The 19,241-nt window shown below is 39.8% G+C and overlaps 1 protein-coding gene across 2 annotated transcripts in view; it reads left to right on the top strand.

The window, feature by feature from the left end:
* RBM20 (RNA binding motif protein 20) overlaps positions 1–19,241 on the top strand; it is a 412,580-nt gene that overhangs the window by 217,896 nt on the left and 175,443 nt on the right. The window contains exon 1 of one of the 2 annotated variants that reach the window (XM_077455059.1): positions 7,275–7,429. The exons of the other annotated variant lie outside the window; for it this stretch is intronic. Within the exon in view, the coding sequence (XP_077311185.1) occupies positions 7,368–7,429 (62 nt within the window). The 5' untranslated portion in view covers positions 7,275–7,367. Of the gene's footprint in view, positions 1–7,274; positions 7,430–19,241 lie in introns of those variants that run through there. 2 annotated transcript variants of the gene reach the window in all.

Here is a 19,241-nt window from a genome sequence, read left to right as displayed (position 1 = left end):
ACCTAAAGAGGAACAATTCCCTGAAAACATGGTATTATTAGCATGTCTTTCAATATTCACTGGACTATGCTTCTGTATCTATCCTCTCAGGCCATACAGGCTCCAGCCAAGTAGCGATTTGCCCCCCTTTTTTCCCCCTTCCCTTCTTTCTCAATCTGTTCTCCCTGATTCCCATATACGCTAGTTACAATGTGTTCCAGGGGCCTTGTTTTGCACTATTCTTTTCCATGTAATCAAATCTCTAATGTTTTAGGAGACGTGCAAGAACACACGGTTCCAGACTTTTTCATTATTCTTATTGTTGTGTACCTTATGACTGTCATTGTTCCGCCTTGTTTATCAAACTACTTTCTGTTGTAATGTACCATGTGCTTTGCTGAATAGCAAAATAAAAACTATACATGAGAAAGGAACTGTGGTGCTATATAAATTCTGAATGATAATAATATTAATATAACTGGACACAGCACAAAAAAAAAAAGATGGGAAATTTCAGTGCCAAAACGCAAAATTCAGGATGCACTTGGAAACCGAAATTGCCAGTTTTTAAAACGTATAGATATTTTTCTAAATAATTGTATTATGTTCAACTTTTTAATTAATATCATTAATTTATGTGAATATGAATTTACTGTCGGACATTATCGGCACCTTTTAAAAACCCTGACCAATATGCCGCATTTTTGGTGCATATTTTGTCAGTTTAAAAAAAATGCACCTCTCCATTAAAATGCATTGAAAATGCACAAAAATGCAGCTGTGTTGCGTTTTTGATGCATATTTGAGTCACGTGACCTATGAAAAACAAACCAAAAGCAAGGTAAAATCTTAGGCATTTTTGCCAGTCATTATCACCACTTTTTTTTCTTTCGGCACAACGCTGAAAACCCTGTTTTTGGCTGATAATTTTAGGCAATTGAAATTTCGGTGCATGACTAACCATTCTTTACTGTATCCACAATTAACAAAAATGTTTGGCTAAGATATATACAGTACTTTATGAGCATCTGGCAATGCTTTTACCTATTTGCTGCAAGTGTGGGGAGGTTAGTTGTTATATGCCTTAATCTGGTTTGTGTACTTACTGGTCTACTACTTTCAAACACTAATCTATTCTGTTGAAATTCAGGACTCATACATACAAAGACTGTCTGAGGACTTCTCTTGCAATTTTACACTAGCCCGAAAACTTGGGTGTGGAAGACTATACTGAGGTGCAACATGCCCCAGTATTTATTACAGCCAGGGTCATAATGGGGGTTATTTATGAAAGGCAAAGCAACTTTACACTACAAGTGCAAATTACAAGTGCACATGGAAGTGCAGTTGCTGTAGATCCGAGGGGGACATGCAAGGAAAATAAAAAACAGCATTTATGCTTGCACATGATTGGATGATAAAATCAGCAGAGCGTCCCCTCATTTCAGATCTACCCTTCAGATTTACAGCGACTGCATTTCCAAGTGCACTTAAAGTGCAATTTCAAGTGCACTTCGCACTTGTAGTTTGCACTTGTAGTGCAAAGTGGATTTACCTTTCATAAATAACCCCCCATTTTTTTTATGGTACTCTGGTGCAGGACTACATTGTTTTTGAGTCATTCTGTGCTGTTTGGCAATGTTCTTGAGGGTGATGCTGGAACCTGAGAACAATCTGGCTGCATTTTCTGAGGATCCGATTCATGGGCCTTCCAAACATAAGGATAATGGCCAACATAAGGATTTAGCCCTAGGTTACATATTTGCAGCTGCCTTTCATGCTTTTTCGCTGGGTTCACACCTATTTAGGTTGCTTTTGATCTGTTTCTGCAGTGCTTTTTGCGGTGCATTTTGTATTTTTGCACACCCAATTTTGACGCGTTTTTTGTGTGTTTTTTTGATGGGTTTTGCATTTTTTATGTATTTTTTTTGGCCAATTTGTTGTTGGGTGGATTAAAAAACACAAAATCATGGCATACACGCACTACATGCTTTTCTGCAGCTTCTCCATTGAAGTTTATTGAACCAAAAAACGCACCGTTATGCCTGACCCATTCTAAAAACGCTGAAAAAAGCATAGGTGTGAATATGTCCCATAAGAAACCATGGTAGATGGACTGTGAGGAGTGCATTTCCGCAAGAAGCAATGAAAAAAAAATCATAGGTGTGAGCCAAGCCTCAGGCTGGATTCACACCTATGCAGTTTTAGTGCTTTTTGCATTTTGCAGATTTGCACTACAGACCATTTAACATGGTTTCCTATGGAACACGATCTGCAGTGCAAATCTTCAAAATGCAAAAAGCACAAAAAATGCATAGGTGTGAATCCAGCCTAAGGCATGATTCACACCTATGCATTTTAGTGCTTTTTGCATCCATTTTCAAGTGTTTTTATGCCTTATGTATTTTTTTTTCCATCTTCCTATGTGCCTTCTGCTTCATCTGTCGTTTGCTTGTGGTGTTGTGCTACAGTTTTATATCTGTTAGCCCTTGTACACACGGTCGGACATTCCGACAACAAAATCCATCGGATTTTGTCAGATAGATTTTGTCCAAAACTGGTGTTGCATACACACGGTCGGACAAAGTTGTCGGAAAATCCGATCGTTCTGAACGTGATGACATAATTTCGTTACGACGGGACTACGTTCAGGCTAGTAGCCAATAGCTTTGGTCTAGGAATTTGATCTGAGCATGCGTGGCACTTCGTCTGATCGGAATTATCTACAAACGATCGGACAAAGTCCGATCGGATCATGTTGTTGGAAAATTTTATAGCCCAGCTTTATAAAACTTTGGCGGTCAGATATTCCAACGGAAACAGTCCGATTGAGCCCACACACGGTCGGATTATCCGACAACACGGTCCGATCAGACATTTTCCGTCGGAATGTCCGACCGTGTGTACAAGGGCTTATGCCAATGTTTATGGTAGCAGCTGCAGTTACTGCCTTCATTTTGATGGAAGAAGAGGGTAAAACCTCCCAAACAGTTCATGGCTAATTTCCTGCCGTGTCATATGGTGCCTGCTGTGATCTTTTATTTGTGGTGATTGGGATCATACAGCAATGGCTTTGCTTTGAAGGCCTTGACGTCCAGCATTCTGTGGCCTTATCTCTTCATCTTCATAGAATCCTAAGTATAATAGAAGTTGCAAGTGTAGGAGCCCTGTTGTTCTGACAAAAAGTGCATCAAAAATTCAATAAAACATATGTACATATGTTTTTGATGCAATTCTATTAAAGTTTATAGCCAAAATTGCGCCAAATGGCAGCAGAAGAAGCATAGCATTATTTTCAAAAACACAAGAAAAAATTGTATAAATGTGAATGGGCATCATAAGAAAAGATGGGATTCCTCTTGTGTGCAACGTCTCATAGAATTGCACAAGTGTAAGTAGAGGTTTAGTGAGTAGGACAGCCCTCTGTAAAAATGAAGGTAAAGATAAAAATCTGAGACATACAGCAGGTAGACCGTATACCCTAAGGGCTCACATGTATAGCTGATAAATAGAAAAGACAATCCAGCACCTTTTTTTTTCAGGCAGCAATTCACTCCAAACCAAACGCTCTCAGAGTATTTAGATGTTGTCCGCTGAGAGAAATACAGTATATCAGGGATTTCCAAACATTCTAAACAAAGGGCCAATTTACTGTCCTTCAGACTTTAGGGGGGCCAGACTGTGGCCAGCAAGAATATAATTTTTTTCTGGCATCAGTGGAAGTAAACAGTATCACATGTTTGGTATTATAGTGCCCCATTGTTGGTGTCAGTGGGAGGAATAGTGCCCTATTGTTGGTGTCAGTGAAAGTAATATTGCCACACTGTTGGTGTCAGCAAGAGCAATAGTGCCCCATTGTTGGTGTCAGTGGGAGGAATAGTGCCCCATTGTTGGTGTCAGTGGGAGGAATAGTGCTCCGTTGGTGTCAGTGGGAGGAATAGTGTCCCATTGTTGGTGTCAGTAACAGTAATATTGCCACATTGTTGGTGTCAGTAAGAGGCATAGTGCCCCATTGTTGGTGTCAGTGGGAGGAATAGTGCTCCGTTGTTGGTGTCAGTGGGAGGAATAGTGCCCCATTGATGGTGTCAGTGGGAGGAATAGTGCCCCATTGTTGGTGTCAGTGGCAGAAATGATGCCCCATTGTTGGTGGGCAGAATAGTGTTTTGTATCAGTGGGATAAATAGTGCGCCAAGAGTCGGATATAGGCAAGCGAATGGCCACATCCGGCACCGAGGCTGCAGTTTGGAGACCACTGCTCCAAATAAAAGGTATATTAAGGGAGTGCAGGGTGTGCTGGATAGCATTACCACTTCACTCATTTAGGTTTACTTTTTATTCAGCTGCTTTACTGCTTTATACCACTTTTGTTTGATCAGATGCTGAACGTATTACAGATGAGATGAATAACAAAATATATAAATAATTTTGTCCCAAGTGATGTAAAAAGGCTCCATAGAAAATCTAAGATGGTAGAGTTAAGTAAAGCATGGTAATTTGCTCAACACAAGGTACCATAGATCTGTGCTTTATTTCCCAGAGGATCCAGTTAGTTTTTCCTTTACAAGGCCCCTTATGATGAACACAAATGTAAATATTGCAGAATGACACCCTCTGCTGGTGAATGTTTATAGTGCTGGGACTGCATATATTTTCTGTGTGTAGCAGTAATGTAGCAGTAATATACACAACAATAAGATACAACTCTTAACATTCAGAACAATAAACAATTGGTCTTACAGTTATGGCTGGTGTTTTTTTTTTTTTTTTTTTTTGCTTGCTAATGTCAGATCGAATCTGAAGAGTTTACTAAAGTCACGAAAGTTCTTGTATGACAGAATAAAAAGTCAGAAGTGATGTCATAGACAGCTATACAGATTTTTATTTTTTATTTTTTTTAATTCTTTATTTACGGATTGCAGGTAATACAGAGACAAACTGTAAAAGACACAAATCACTCAGTTTTCCAATATGACAAAAATACACAGTTAATACTTCGTGGGGGACCGGAGGAAACCTATCAAATTATGGCAGCAGCAGCCCCAACCATGTCTAGATCACCACATTATCCCACTCCAATGATCCGGCACCCCAGTAACAATTTATGAGCCAGGGCAGTCCCCGGGGCGATCCCCCTCTAGGCCCAATCTGGGGGGCCTCCATCATCGGTCACCTTCATTCTATAAACCATAGAGCTCAGCCGGGATTACCTCGAGGGCCGCCAACCCGACAGCTATACTGATTAATCGAAAATTGTACAATTTTTTTTTTGTGCATTTCTGATCAGCTTAACTGTCATGATCAGCTCTCGAAAGCTCTATTCTAATGATCTGATTATCGTACGATCGATTTGAAAGTAGTATTTTTCGTACGATTTTCTAATCGTGTGTATAGGGCTTAAAGTGGTTGAAAACCCTTACAAACCACTTTGACCTACAGGTAAGCCTAGATTAAGGCTTACCTGTAGGTCCAAGAAATATCTCCTAAACCGACACGGTTTAGGAGACATTTAGTAAAAGACAGTGAAGGCACGCAGGCGCACTATCGCCGTTAGCAGCATGCCGCTGCTAACGGCGACATGCCGTTAGTGGCGGCTCCCATGCGCATGCGCGGGAGTGACGTCTCTTTGTTCCCCTTCAAAGTCTCACAAATAACTGTTGAGCCTGTCAGTGAAGTCCGCCTTATGTGGCACACATTAGGCGGATTGGATTATTATCTGCTTATGGTGACTTATTGCATGCAGCTAGATGGGTTTAGGTCAGAGGACAACCCTTAATATGCTTATGTTTTACCTTTTCCTGATTCCTCCCTCCGCACTTTTCAACATACAAGTGAAAATTTTAACTAAAACTTTTCCATTTTTATAGCATACCTTATTTTAGATAACACTAGGCCTTTGTAATTAACTATGTAATGCAGGCAGATCATAGCTGGTGGGAGGGGCCAGCAGGAGGACGCTGTACATAGATTCCTGATAACATCACAGCACCCTTAACACTCCTTTTAAAAGGGTTGTAGAGGTAGAAGGTTTTTTATCTTAATGTACTCTGCTTGCAACTCTCCAAGCTGCACTGTGTGTTTCAATCAAGCACAGCTTGGCTTGGAATTAAGCCAGCATAAGTGCCCTCAAAGCAAGCTGCTTGCTTTGGGAGCACTTGGTAAGAAGGAGGAGTCAGAAGCGCTGGTAGGGGGACCCCAGAAGAAGAGGATCTGAGCTGTTTTTTTAATTATGTTTACAATCGCTTTACGTGTCCTCAGCCATGATGACAGCTGTGGGCTGGCTCTTAGAAGGAGTTATGCAAATATCAGAATGCTGTGATGGTTTCAGTCTGGAGGAATTGACATTTCTAGGCAAGCTGTATTTGTATACAGACTATCTTAGGTATCAAGGCTCATGTGATGTTGAGCCTCCATGATTGAAAGAACTAAAATCCAATAAATGAAAGGGTTAGGCCATGAACAGTAAGGCTGGTAAGAAAAGGGTTAGTTAAAGCCGAGTTCTGCTTAAAAAAAATAAAAATAAAAGTCAGCAGCTACAAATACTGCAGTTGCTGACTTTTAACAACAATTGGACACTTACCTGTCCCAGGGTCCAGCGATGCCTCCCCCTCCTCTCTGTGGCACTGTAACTGTGGGCGCCCGGCTGTGGCTTCACAGTCAGGCACCCATTGCGCATGGGCGAGCCGCGCCATGTGACTGGCTGGGCAATCATCTGGGACCTGTGACATTTCCCAGATAATTGCCGAGAGGGAGGGGGGAGAGGTGATCTCCCTTCCGGTGCCGCAATGCGCCGGGAGGAAGTGGGAGCTGGGGCCCTCTAAAAAGAAGGTATCCGCCCCCCCCCCCCAAAAAAAATGACATGCCAAATGTAGCATGTCAGGGGGTCCTTAAAGCGTAAGTTCCATTTTTGGGTGAAACTCCTCTTTAATGCTGGACACCCTCCAGTCAGGAAATTATGCAGGCTCTGTATGATTTGCTGCAGCTTCTAATGCACATTGTGAGAAGCTCACAGTGTGTGATAAAATCAAAGTGAGTCATTTGTATCTACTTTAAATGGGATAAAAAAATCAGACTGGACCCTGCAGTTAACATCATTTCTTTCAGATGTGGGGACCCAGCAATGTACCATTAGGAAACATCCTGCCTGTAGACTGATGCAGTCTGGAGATGGAGATCCATGGTGTGAAACATGTCACAGTGCAGAGAGGAGGAGGAGGAGGAGGAAATGAAGGTGTGAATGGGATTTAGGCTGATAAGGAAGTTTCAGGGGGAAGAACAGGACAGCTGCTGGAGTTGTGGTCAGTGTGAAGAGCAAGAGGGTGGGAAAACTTTGTGCAATAGTGATGTACTCTATCAGATGTCTGAGAAAGTGATTCAAACCTTTCTGTCCTATGTTAATGCTTGGATTTTTGGAAGAAGAGATGGATGAATATAGCCAGACAGAACCTTCCAGGTAATGATAAAAGCAGAGATATTTGCTTGATAATCTGTATACTATGATTCTGCCTTAATTGGACAGATGGCTAAAGTGATTTATGAGCTATGCTTCTCACTGTGATCATAGACGAAAATGGTAGATAATGTTATAACATTTATACTTTTTTTTCATGGACTTGGATTTTGTATATATATATATATATATATATATATATAAAAAAAAAAAAATCCTTGTATTTATAGCTCACATCAGATAAATCACTGGTAGTTCTTGTGAAATGTGATCAGGAGATAAAGGGCACTTGACAACTTTATGTAATAGAAACAAAATGTTTGAAGGAAGATGTAATGTGATGCCAAGATTTGGGGCACTTGAGATCCCGGAGATCACTGAGAAATGACCATACGGAGGACATGGATTGCTTTCACAATGCTGTTTGAGTACATCTTTTCTGGCATGTACAATTTTCAGCTTTGATTTTTACTGTCTCCTTGATATTTAGATACAACAGAAGAGTAACAATTTATTGTTTAGATATCACATGCAGACTGGAATTGAGATTTACTCAACTTCTAAAACTTTCAGAATTTTAAAGCTAGCATGTGGCATGTATCAGACAAACGTGTTTTGTATTTGATTGTGTATAACTGAACGAATACTTTCACCTAAATATCACATTCAGTCATATTAAAATCAAGACAGTATAAGATGTCTACCAAAAGTGTATTGGAATTGGAGGGGTGAGATTGTTGGTGTTGTTTAAATGTGTGTGACAGGAAATAAAAAGAAAGTTGTTGCTCTCCAGTATTTGGTTATAAAGTTCATAACAAAAGTTGAAGCACTTGTAGCAATTGTTTCCCTCATATAAAGGAAATTAAATTGTTTTGTGAAAAAGGAAATTTAGGAATAAAGCTGACCATTGATAGGTAGAATTTCTAATAAAAAATTTGTGGGTAAAGAAGGTTCCAAAAAAGTTTAGTTGTTTTCTAACCATTGGTGGGTCAACTCGACGTTCCTTTTTCAGCACAGTGACAAGAAAATTCAAAGTAGCAGGACTGAAATTTTTTCTTGAACAAACAAATATCTAACAGTGTAAGTGGTTTTCATTTTTTTAAGTCAATTTATTAAAAAATCTAATGTTAATATCTTTCGAACAACAAAACAAATGTTCTAAGAAAGTTCTGTGGATTTTCATATGAATTTTCCTAAGAAATTTTGTTTGATATGCTATCCATCTTTGGCCAGCTTAACAGATGAATTTGGTGGAGAAATATCTGCAGGGTGACTGGTTCTCTATTAGTTCCCTTCTTGCCAAGCCAACAAATGAATAGTTTAGAGATTGACTGGCATAGTTGTAGTGTGCTTATGCCTCATACACACAATGAGAATATCGGACGGATGGTCGTCCTTTTTTTTTTTTTTTGCATGCTAGTCTCACATCAAAAATGAAGAGATTACTCAACTTACAAAATTTCTCGTATGACAGAATGCAGCGTCAGAAGTGATGTAATGTATTGTAATGTATTCTGTCACTTTCAAGCATGTTTAGCTTTGTTCTTCCTTTTTTTTTTCCGGACAAAAACTGTAGTGATTAAACAAAAATCTGTCGACCTGGTTTTGTACGAAAACAAAATTGTGTTTCTCCCTGCGGATAATTTCGGATGAACTGTCATGATCGGCTCTTGAAAGCTGTGTACTAACAATCAGAATAACCAGCAGCCTTCCAAAGATCATCTGAATAATCTGAATGTTTAGATATCCTTCTTAAACCTTAGATTCTGCTAAGAAATTCCACCCTTCCTCCTTCTAATGTGACAATACCTCTGGCCTCAAGATTGCCAGTACCAAGCAACTACATTAAGGATCTCCAGGGGTAGCTTTTATGCTGTAAATCAGAATAGCCTGTCTCTCACCCCAAATACATACTGGTCTCCCCAATTCCCACCCTATTCCCCTGTCTGATGTAATGAATCACAGGAACCAATATTAGGACTGTTTCCTTACCATGCCATTCTAGGAAGTTTCAGGATTAAGGAAATACCTTTACAAACAGTACCCTGGACTTTTCCTATCTGAAGCCACTCTGGAGCATCCACACCATTGAATATACACATCTCAGTATTATCTAAGAATTACATTTAACCATTGAGTATCCATCTGCATTTTTTATGTATTACGTAGACTTAATAGTGTTATTGCTGGGATGTGTGGATGTGTGTGCAGCTGCAATCTGTCCCAAGACAACATTGTCTTTTTTAATTTTAGTTCTGCAGAGGTGACCTTCTTAGTAGGATTTCTTTATTCTTTTTTTGCACAGTTTTTGGTCACGTGGACTGCGCCATTTAAATGTTCCTATGACAATTGGTTGAGTTATTATGTTTATATTTTTATAGATCTTTACTGAATCTTTGTAGCAGTTAATCCAGGTAAAACAAACTATATTTTTGCAGCTTTTATGTGTGCCACATAGCCAGAAGTTAAATTATATTCAAAGCCAAGAACACAAAGGGAGTTATTTACGAAAGGTGAATCCACTTTGCACTGCAAGTGCACTTGGAAGTGCAGTCGCTCTAAATCTAAGGGATAGATCTGAAATGAGTGAAAGCTCTGCTGATTTTATCATCCAATCATGTGCAAGCTTAAAATACAGTTTTTGATTTTCCTTGCATGTCCCCCTCAGATCTACAGCGACTTTACTTCCAAGTGCACTTGCAGTGCAAATTGGATTTTGCTTTAGTAAATAACCCCCAAAATATACTATATAATGAAGCCTACCATACCATAGAATGGCAAGTTTAGAAAATACCGGCTGATCTTGCCAGAAATCTGGTGTCTTTGTGACTTCCTGTGAATTTAACCTTAATCACAAGGAGCGTTCTCTTCCATAGAAGTTTTTTTTCTGTAAACTGACTCTCCCTTTCCCCATGTAAATACGATAGAAAGAATAAGGCATGTTTGTCACCCAGATCAGAAGAGCCATCTAGGGTTCCCTCTATGGATACAGTAAAATGAAAACTAGTCACCCTAGGACAGAAATTGAGTTATTAACAGCTTTACTAGGTGAAAATAAAAGGAAAATGCCTGATAAAATAATACTAGTAGTCACCACACCTAATGACTGGCAAGCTGCAATAGGTTACATGTTCGGGTTGGATATGCTCTAAGGTTTTGAAGGGGGGGCTACTGCAATGGATTGGGGTACCAGTCCCTCTAACTGTAAAATATGGCTGTGTGATGTCACTGCTATGCAGAAGGAGAAGGGGGTATTTTACTATAATTACCAGAACATGTTGGATTTTATGTAAACCTGTCATAAATTTTAATCTTGTAACAGTAATGTAACTAATTTAAAATAGGATACTTTTTTTTGCAAAATTTACCAGACCTGTAGCTGAAAATGACTATCTGTATACCAGGGCCCCCAAGGGTGCTCAGGTAGAGATTTAGGGATATCACAGTACACATGGACACATTTTGGTGCTTTTTATTTTGTTGTCGCAAGATTAACTTAAAATCCTGTTATCTCTCTATGGCAATGTCATTACCAGAAGGCAGCTTCTCAGCATGAGTACCAGGTGCAATCAGACCACTCTCGGCTGTTCTGTGTTATTTTTGTACGGGGGTGCTGATTATGTGACTTTGCTTTTTGGATGCGGAAAGGAATTGTCTCCGGTACAAAAATAAAAACATGGCTTACTTGGCTTACTGTCAAAACTGTAAGCTCAGCATGGGAAAATAGACAATGCAGGTTTATATTAGGATAACTATTGAATCTAAAGTTGCTCATGGCGTTAAGTAAGTAACACTAAGGACCAATTTAGATCTGTGTGTGTGTGTGTGTGTGTGTGTGTGTGTGTGTGTGGAGGTGCACTTTTTTTGTAGCATTAGGTGATTAGGTGGATGTGTTGTCCTGCATCAACATGCTTTTCCTTTTTTGCCTTGGTGCAAATTTGGATTTGGAGTGGACAGGGTTAACAGCCATTGACCAAGGCTGGTTAATACCGGTTACATTATGATTTGATATATATATATGTATATATATATATATATATATATATATATATATATATATATATATATATATATATATATATATATATATATATATATATATATATATGGGAACAGACACAATGGGGTTGATTTGCTAAAACTGGAGTGAAAAATCGTGTGCAGCTCTGATTAGAAACCATAAATAAGATTCCATTATTTATTTATTTTTATTGTCAAAGCTTAATTGAACAAGCTGAAGTTAGAAGCTGAATGGACAGCTGTACCAGATTTTGCTCTCTCCAGTTTTAGTAAATTCACCCCATTGTTTACTGTGGGGAATTTGGACATGTGCGCAGTGCAACACAATGCAGCAGTGTAAATGGGCCCCTAAACTTCTGTGTATGTGTAGCATGTATGTGTTTGATAGTGGTGCATAAGGAGAAACTGTTCTTAACATTGACATCTTAATACATGAGGCCCAGGGTAACTTAGAACAGCTCTGCTACTGATCTTTCAGTGTCAGAAACTGGTCTTTGCGTGGCATTATCTGGTGCTTAGTGCATTATTTCTCCCACTAATATGTGGCACTGTTCCACCAACGATGGGATGCTCTTCCTACCACTGACACCAACCATGGGGCACTATTCCACTTGCTGACATCAACAATGGGGTACTCTTCCTATCACTGGCACCAACAGTGGAGTACTGTTTCTCCCAATAATACCAGTGATGGAACATTGTGATTTTGGCACTGCTTAAAGTAGAGGTGAAAGCATATCCCTGTGTCCCAGAACATGAGGTATAAGCTTATTCTGATACCAATCCAGATTACTAGTAAATGTAAAGAGGAAAGTATCACTGCTACTCCCAACCAGCCCAAGTGAATAAACGATAAGGAGTGGCCTCAGCCTATGTCTCCACCAAACACCTTGATGCATTTTGTCTTGCCCCTGTGGGCTTAATCATAGAGTTTAATGACTAAGCCCCAGTAGGTGGGGTGAAATGCATCAAAGTGTGTGGTTTGGTGGAGACATGTAGGCTGAGGCCTTAGGCTGAGGTCCTTATTGTTTATTCCCTTGGGCTGGTTCAGAGTAGTGCCACTCCTTTCCTATTTACAATGATGGAACATTGTTTATTCCCACTGATGCCAGGATGTTCTACTCCAACTGGCCACAGTTACCCACCCCAACCCCCTAAAGTCTGAAAGACACTAAAATAATCCTTCATTTGGAAAGATTGCAGACCCCTGCTCTATATGGTTGCTAAATAGAAGATAATCCTTTCTTAGTATTTTTTCAAGTTATTGTAAATTTCCCCCTATTGAGTGCAGGAAGAGACTGTAAGCCCTTGTACACACGGTCGGACATTCAGACGGAAAATGTCCGATCGGACCGTGTTGTCGGATAATCCGACTGTGTGTGGGCTCCATCAGATTGTTTCCGTCAGAATATCCGACGGACAAAGTTTTAGAGCTGGGCTATAAAACTTTCCAACAACATGATCCGATCGGACTTTGTTCGATTGTGTGTAGAGAATTCCGATCGGACAAAGTGCCACGCATGCTCAGATCAAATTCCTAGACTAAAGCTATTGGCTACTAGCCTGAACGTAGTCCCGTCGTAACGAAATAACGTCATCACGTTACGTACGATCGGATTTTCCGACAACTTTGTCTGACCGTATGTATGCAACACAAGTTTCAGACAAAATCCGTCGGACAAAATCAGACGGATTTTGTTGTCGGAATGTCCGACCGTGTGTACAAGGGCTAAGACTATCTGATGTCAGATGCTTTGAAATTTTTATAATGAGAGTTATTGCATATCTGTGAAAACAAGTTTGATTTTTTTTTGTTTGTTTATTGGTGACTGCAGTAGCTGGGTGGGAGGTTTTTATTTATATGGAATTGGGTGATGCATTAACTAAAGAAAGAGAAAGCTACAAAGAACAGATTTAGGGAACAGAACACAAACACACCCACCACACATGACACAAACTTTGTAAAATCCAACTCCAGTGAACTACATAGAGCTCAGTAAACTGAGTGACTTTTTTTATTGCCAGTGCAATAAGCTTTATTACTTCTCATAGTTGGTTCATTATTTAACTGTTTTGTGGCATTTTACTTACTTTTCCACCTCTATAGCTATCACCATTTCTAATACCTCACGTTAACATTGCAGCTTTCCATGCCAGATTAGGTGAGAATTAGAGGCCAGATGGGATGAAGTGCAGTTAAATGGAATGCAGTTATTTTGGCAATCTTTATACATAACTGATATCACAGCTTTATATTATTCATGTTTACTGGTGATTTGTATTGTGATTTCAGTTCAACATTAAATGATGATATATCAATATCAGCTTTTATAAATAGGCCCCGTATTCTCTCAGACTTAGCTACAGGCAGACACAGTAGCCGCCTGATGACCGCAGTGCTGGCATGTATCATAAAACATAAGAATGCTTTGGGAGGGGGGTTCTGCCACTGCCACCTGGCACTTATGTATCACTACTATAGCATGCACATGCCACCAGCACATGACATGCACCAGCCACTCATATTAGGATGAATGTTTGAACTGGAGCAAGGACACAAGTGTGGATCAGTCAGCGCAGGGGCCTCGCAGAGCACAAGATTGACACATTTCACAGCTATAGGCAGACCTTGTACTTAAAGGTCTGCTGACAACCACGACAGTTGTTACACTGAAAGTTTGAAATTTTTTTTAACACTTTCTGTGCCAAGGAAGAACTGTAAATCTCTTGTAGAGAAATCTTTATGGGAATATGCAGCTGTCCGCTATCAGCGTGGAGCCTCTATTTTCTGTGCTTTACTATGTATGGCCAAAGCAGTGGTTCCACTGAGTATATACATTGCAGCAGCTACAGCAACACAGTTAGGGTATACTTAAGTGGATAAAAGCCAACTAACTATTCTTACAAGCTTTCCCTCCCCACTCCTCCTACTTGTGCTGTATACCCTGTGTAAAAAGATATGTATACTTACCTATTTTTATTCCACTCTGGTCTAGCACTCAACAACAGTTGTAAATTCTAGGAGCCATGACGTCACCTATAGGCTCCCGTGGCCCAGCCGCTGTTGGCCCTTCCTCCTCTCCCCTGCAGCAGCTGCTCACTAACATAGGGGCAACGGCGCTGCAGGATCATGTGACCAGACTGGAGTGGATTAAAAATGGGTAAGTACACAGATCTTTTTTTTACACAGAGTAGGCAGGATAGGTAGGCGTGTGTATTGCAGGGGGCATTTTAGCTAAAGTTAGGCTTTTCTTCCACTTTAAGAATACAGTATATCTGGCCCAAAGAGCTAGCAGTCTAATATTGAAAAAAGTAGTCTAATGACAATCAAAACAAACGGCTCACAAACTTTTTATATGAATATATTAGTCAAATAGGGCATGTTACTAAAAACAGGAAAATTCGGTCTAGATTCGTCAGCTATTCTATGGTATTGGTTATTTCCAATGTGAATATGCAGCAGTTTGGGGAAGGTGGGATCAGATAAATGTAAATAAGCTAAAATCCTCTTTCGTTAGATGAAAAATCTGTGCTGCAGGCAGGCAACCAGAAGTAAGCACAGTAAGCCCTCCTAAATAATTATTGATGAAATCAAGAATTTGCAACTTGCTGGTAATGAAAGCCTAGACTGGAGCTGCTGGCTGTAACATTTGCTGTATTTATAATAATGTCTAGTGTACTAATAACTTTGAAGCACTGAAGTTGGTCCCTTTTTACAAAATATCATCCAATCTCATGTCATACTGTACATACTATGGTCTGCTAGGTAGAAGATGATTAACCTACCAGCATATTTCTGGGTTGTAGTAGAATGCAGATGACCTGTAGGAACCTCATGCAAATACAGAATTTGCAGATCATATAGAAAATTATCCCCAGACTTCAGGACTGCAAGGTCACAATCATAACCACTAAGCAATTATGTTATTATACCTTTTATATTTACATTATCTAATTAGCACTGGTTTACCCCTTCTACATTGCTAATATCAATCTGAAGTGCCTGCCATACTCACCCAAAAATCGTATAAATAAAATCTCATATATTCAGTGTATGATTTTAGATAAACCCATCCTGAGAGGGCATTGGTATTGTTGATTTCTTTCAAGAAATGCTAATTGCCTGTATATTAACCAAAATGCCCTTTACCCATTTAAATGGTGAATTCTACCCAAAACAATTATTCCTATATTTGTTGGATACTGGTGAGTTGAACCAGTCATTGGATTGATATACACTATATTGTCAAAAGTATTGGGACACCTATCTTTACTAGTCTTCGTCCGTAGAGTTCAATATTGAGTTGGCACACTCTTTCCAGCTATAGCAGCTTCAACTCTTCTGGGAAGGCTGTCCACAAGGTGAAGAAGCGTGTCTATGGGAATGTTTGACCATTCTTCAGGAAGTGCATTTGTGAGGTAAGGCACTGATGTTGGATGAGAAGGCCTGGCTTGCAGTCTCTGGTCTAATTAATCCTAAAGGTGTTCTATTGGGTTGAGGTCAGGACTCTGTGCAGGCCAATCAAGTTCCTCCATCCCTGTTGAATCTGTTATAGCTGCAAATGGTGGGCCAACTCAATACTGAACCCTACGGACTAAGACTGGGATGCCGTTAAATTTCATGTGTGTGTAATGGCAGGTGTCCCAATACTTTTGACAATACTGTGTGTTTTTGGGCACTCCATTGTTGGGTCTACAAGACGGCACACCTACTGTGATCTATGAGAGACTCCCACCCTTCCTGTTGGAATATATTTATTAATATTTTATGGAATAAATAATCCTGTGTCCGATTCATCACTTTAACGTTTTCAAATATAATTTAGAATTCAATATTATTTGTTAGTTGTGCTTATAATAAAATATTATCAGAATGATTGGACTGCTAGATGCAATATAGCTTCACAAGTCATGATTCAAAAAGGACAGAGGAGCAATTTTAAATTTTCAATAACAAGCAGTATGTTCTAATCATGAATTATAGGCACAAAGTACAGAGCACACATTCAGGAATGTACTTTATTTGATCTGAACCAGAGATTAGATTGTGACCTTGGCTTGAAATTAAATCTTTGCTGAGTCCTCATATTGATTAAATACAGAATGTTTATATACAGCATGTGTGTAATTCTAGAAACTGGACCTGTCATGTGACATAAAAAAAAAATGATTATTGGATCTGCCCACCATAAACGTAATATACCGGTAGATGTTGTTACCCATGTTAGAGCTAAACCACCAGGGATTACTTATATCTCTTGGAGACAACAGTGGTAAATGAGATCATGCTTCACTTTACAAAGAATACACAATTACATGCAAGGGGAAAAAATGCATTTTTGCTTGCACATGATTGGATGATGGAAGTCAGCGGAGCTTCCCCTCATTTACTAAGCTCTGGATAAACTGCACTTGCACAGTGCACATTCTAGTTGCCTTTAGTAAATCCATCCCATAGGGTGACATAGCCTACTAGTCTTCATCCATTACAGAAACAATACATTTTACAACTGACCCATTATCCTCTTGCAGTACTAATAATATAGTTGATACAGTTGTCGATGTTGTACATTTCATTATTCTTTAAGCAGGAGTTGAGCACATCTGTTATACTGACAAGTATCCTCTAGATGGCACCCTTCATTCATTCCTTGTGCATTAGGTTTATTAATCTAATATTGGTCCTTCGGGTTCAGATTAATGGGGTACAATTCAGATCATAAAATTCTTTATTAAAGGATTTCTTGTGGATATCATGTATGCACAAAGCTACATTTTCACTAACTCATTTTACATTTAGAGCAGGGTTACATTTACTGACAGTTTGTAAAAATCTGTGATTTTTTTACAACTGCTTGTAAATATCAGGGGCTGATAATTTCATGCTGTGTTGACTTTTTAAGTGTAAATCAAGCAAATGACTTTTTTATCGGTATTTTCAGTGTTTCCATATCATGTTTATACTGTTCAAATATTCACTGTGTTAGTTTTCAATAGGAGTTCTGTCATTTCTCAGGTTGCCAGTAAAAAATGTGCTCCGCCAGTAAATTTTCTATGTTTTGTCAGTAAAAAATGCTGCGGGAGGTAGGCAACCCTGATTTAGAGGTGACTGAACTGCTTTTAAAATTGTAATATAAATTTGCTTTGAAGGAATCTCCAAAGAATTTTGTCTATAAAATAATTTAAAATGTTATTTTATAGTTTTCGGCTTCTAACCTGAATCCTGTCCACTCCCTATTCACTACTAGTACTAGTCCTGCTATAGATGTTAAAGCGGAGTTCCAGCTGCAAAAATATATATTTTTTAAAGTCAGCAGCTACAAACACAGCAGCTGCTGACTTTTAATAAGGACACTTACCTGTCCAGGGAGCCTGCGATGTCGCCCCCCCCAGGCCGATCCGTCCATCAGATTGGTTGCAGGCACCACCATACCAACTAAGGGAAACCGGCAGTGCACCGCAAGATTGCAGACGTGGCACTTCACTTGCAGCACATCTTGAATCGCCCCGAGTAGCTTCCGCCTGGCGCTCGTAGTATCTATTACTACGGCCAGGTGGTTTGATTGACATCTGAGTTGTCACTTCCGGTTTTCTCTCTCCCATTGCGCCCGAGAGAGAAAACCAGAAGTATGAGGAGCGGACTCCTCCATCACCGCTGCCAGTGCCCGTCTGAAGGAAACTCTGCAGGAGAGGACACCACAGCAAGGTAAGTGCCGCTGTGCCGGTCCAGACCTCCTGCAGAACAGGGGGGGGCTTTTGATGGGACACAGGCTGCATTTGATTGGACACAAGCTGCATTTGATGGAACACAGGCTGCATTTAATTGGGCACAGGCTGCATTTGATGGGGCACAGGCTGCATTTGATGGGACACAGGCTGCATTTGATGGGACACAGGCTTCATTTGATGAGACAGCCGGGACACAGGCTGCATTTGATGGGACACAGTGAGGCTGCATTTGATGGGACACAGTGAGGCTGCATTTGATGGGCAGAGTGGCTGCATAAGATGGGAAAAGTAGCTGTATTTGATGGCATAGTGGCAACATTTGATGGCACAGTTGGAGCATTTGATATGGCACAGTAGCTGTGTTTGATGGTCACAGTGGCTGTGTTTGATGGGCACAGTGGCGGCAATTGATGGGCACAATGGCTGCGATTGATGTTTTTTATTCAGAACTTGTTTGCGCCCCCCCCCCCCCCAAAAAAAAAATTTGAGCACCAGCCACCACTGAATGCAATGCATTACCTGACTTACTTGCTCCTCAATTCTGTATGTGCCATCCAAAGCATGCTAATGAGATCTGACTTGCAGCTAAAACTGAATCACTATTACTATAACTATATTATACAGGATTTATATAATTATTGTGAAGTTTTTTCTTATGTTTATGCCTAATTATTCTTGACTTACTGAGGAGTGGACACATAGAGGTACAGAAATTCACACTTCTCCAAATTTTCAGGTATAGGCATGGGTGGGGAAGATTTTGTTATTTAGCACAATAAAGGATTTAATGGATTAATTTTTTTTCTTTTGTTTTGGACTGTGTAGGGAAGGGCTTGTACCATTGTCAGCTCGTTAATGCTGTCTGTGTCCCCAGTGTGGGAGATTCATTCTTCTATTTGTCCTGTGAACCATTGTTGCTAGGCTGTAGTAGTATGGAAAAATCTTACATTCTAGGTAGTCACTGGAACAGGAATAGATGGAAAGTCTTCCAACTAGGAGGCTTGTTCAGACGACAGCTGTCTAAAACCATAACAAAAATTTTCTTCAGCCTGCAGGCTAAAGGGAA

This window comes from Lithobates pipiens, unplaced genomic scaffold (assembly GCF_037356315.1).
Source record: "Lithobates pipiens isolate NorthernLeopardFrog02 unplaced genomic scaffold, aLitPip1_a1.2 Scaffold_25, whole genome shotgun sequence".
Lineage (NCBI taxonomy): Eukaryota > Metazoa > Chordata > Amphibia > Anura > Ranidae > Lithobates > Lithobates pipiens.
This window is presented reverse-complemented; position numbering and strand designations above follow the sequence as displayed.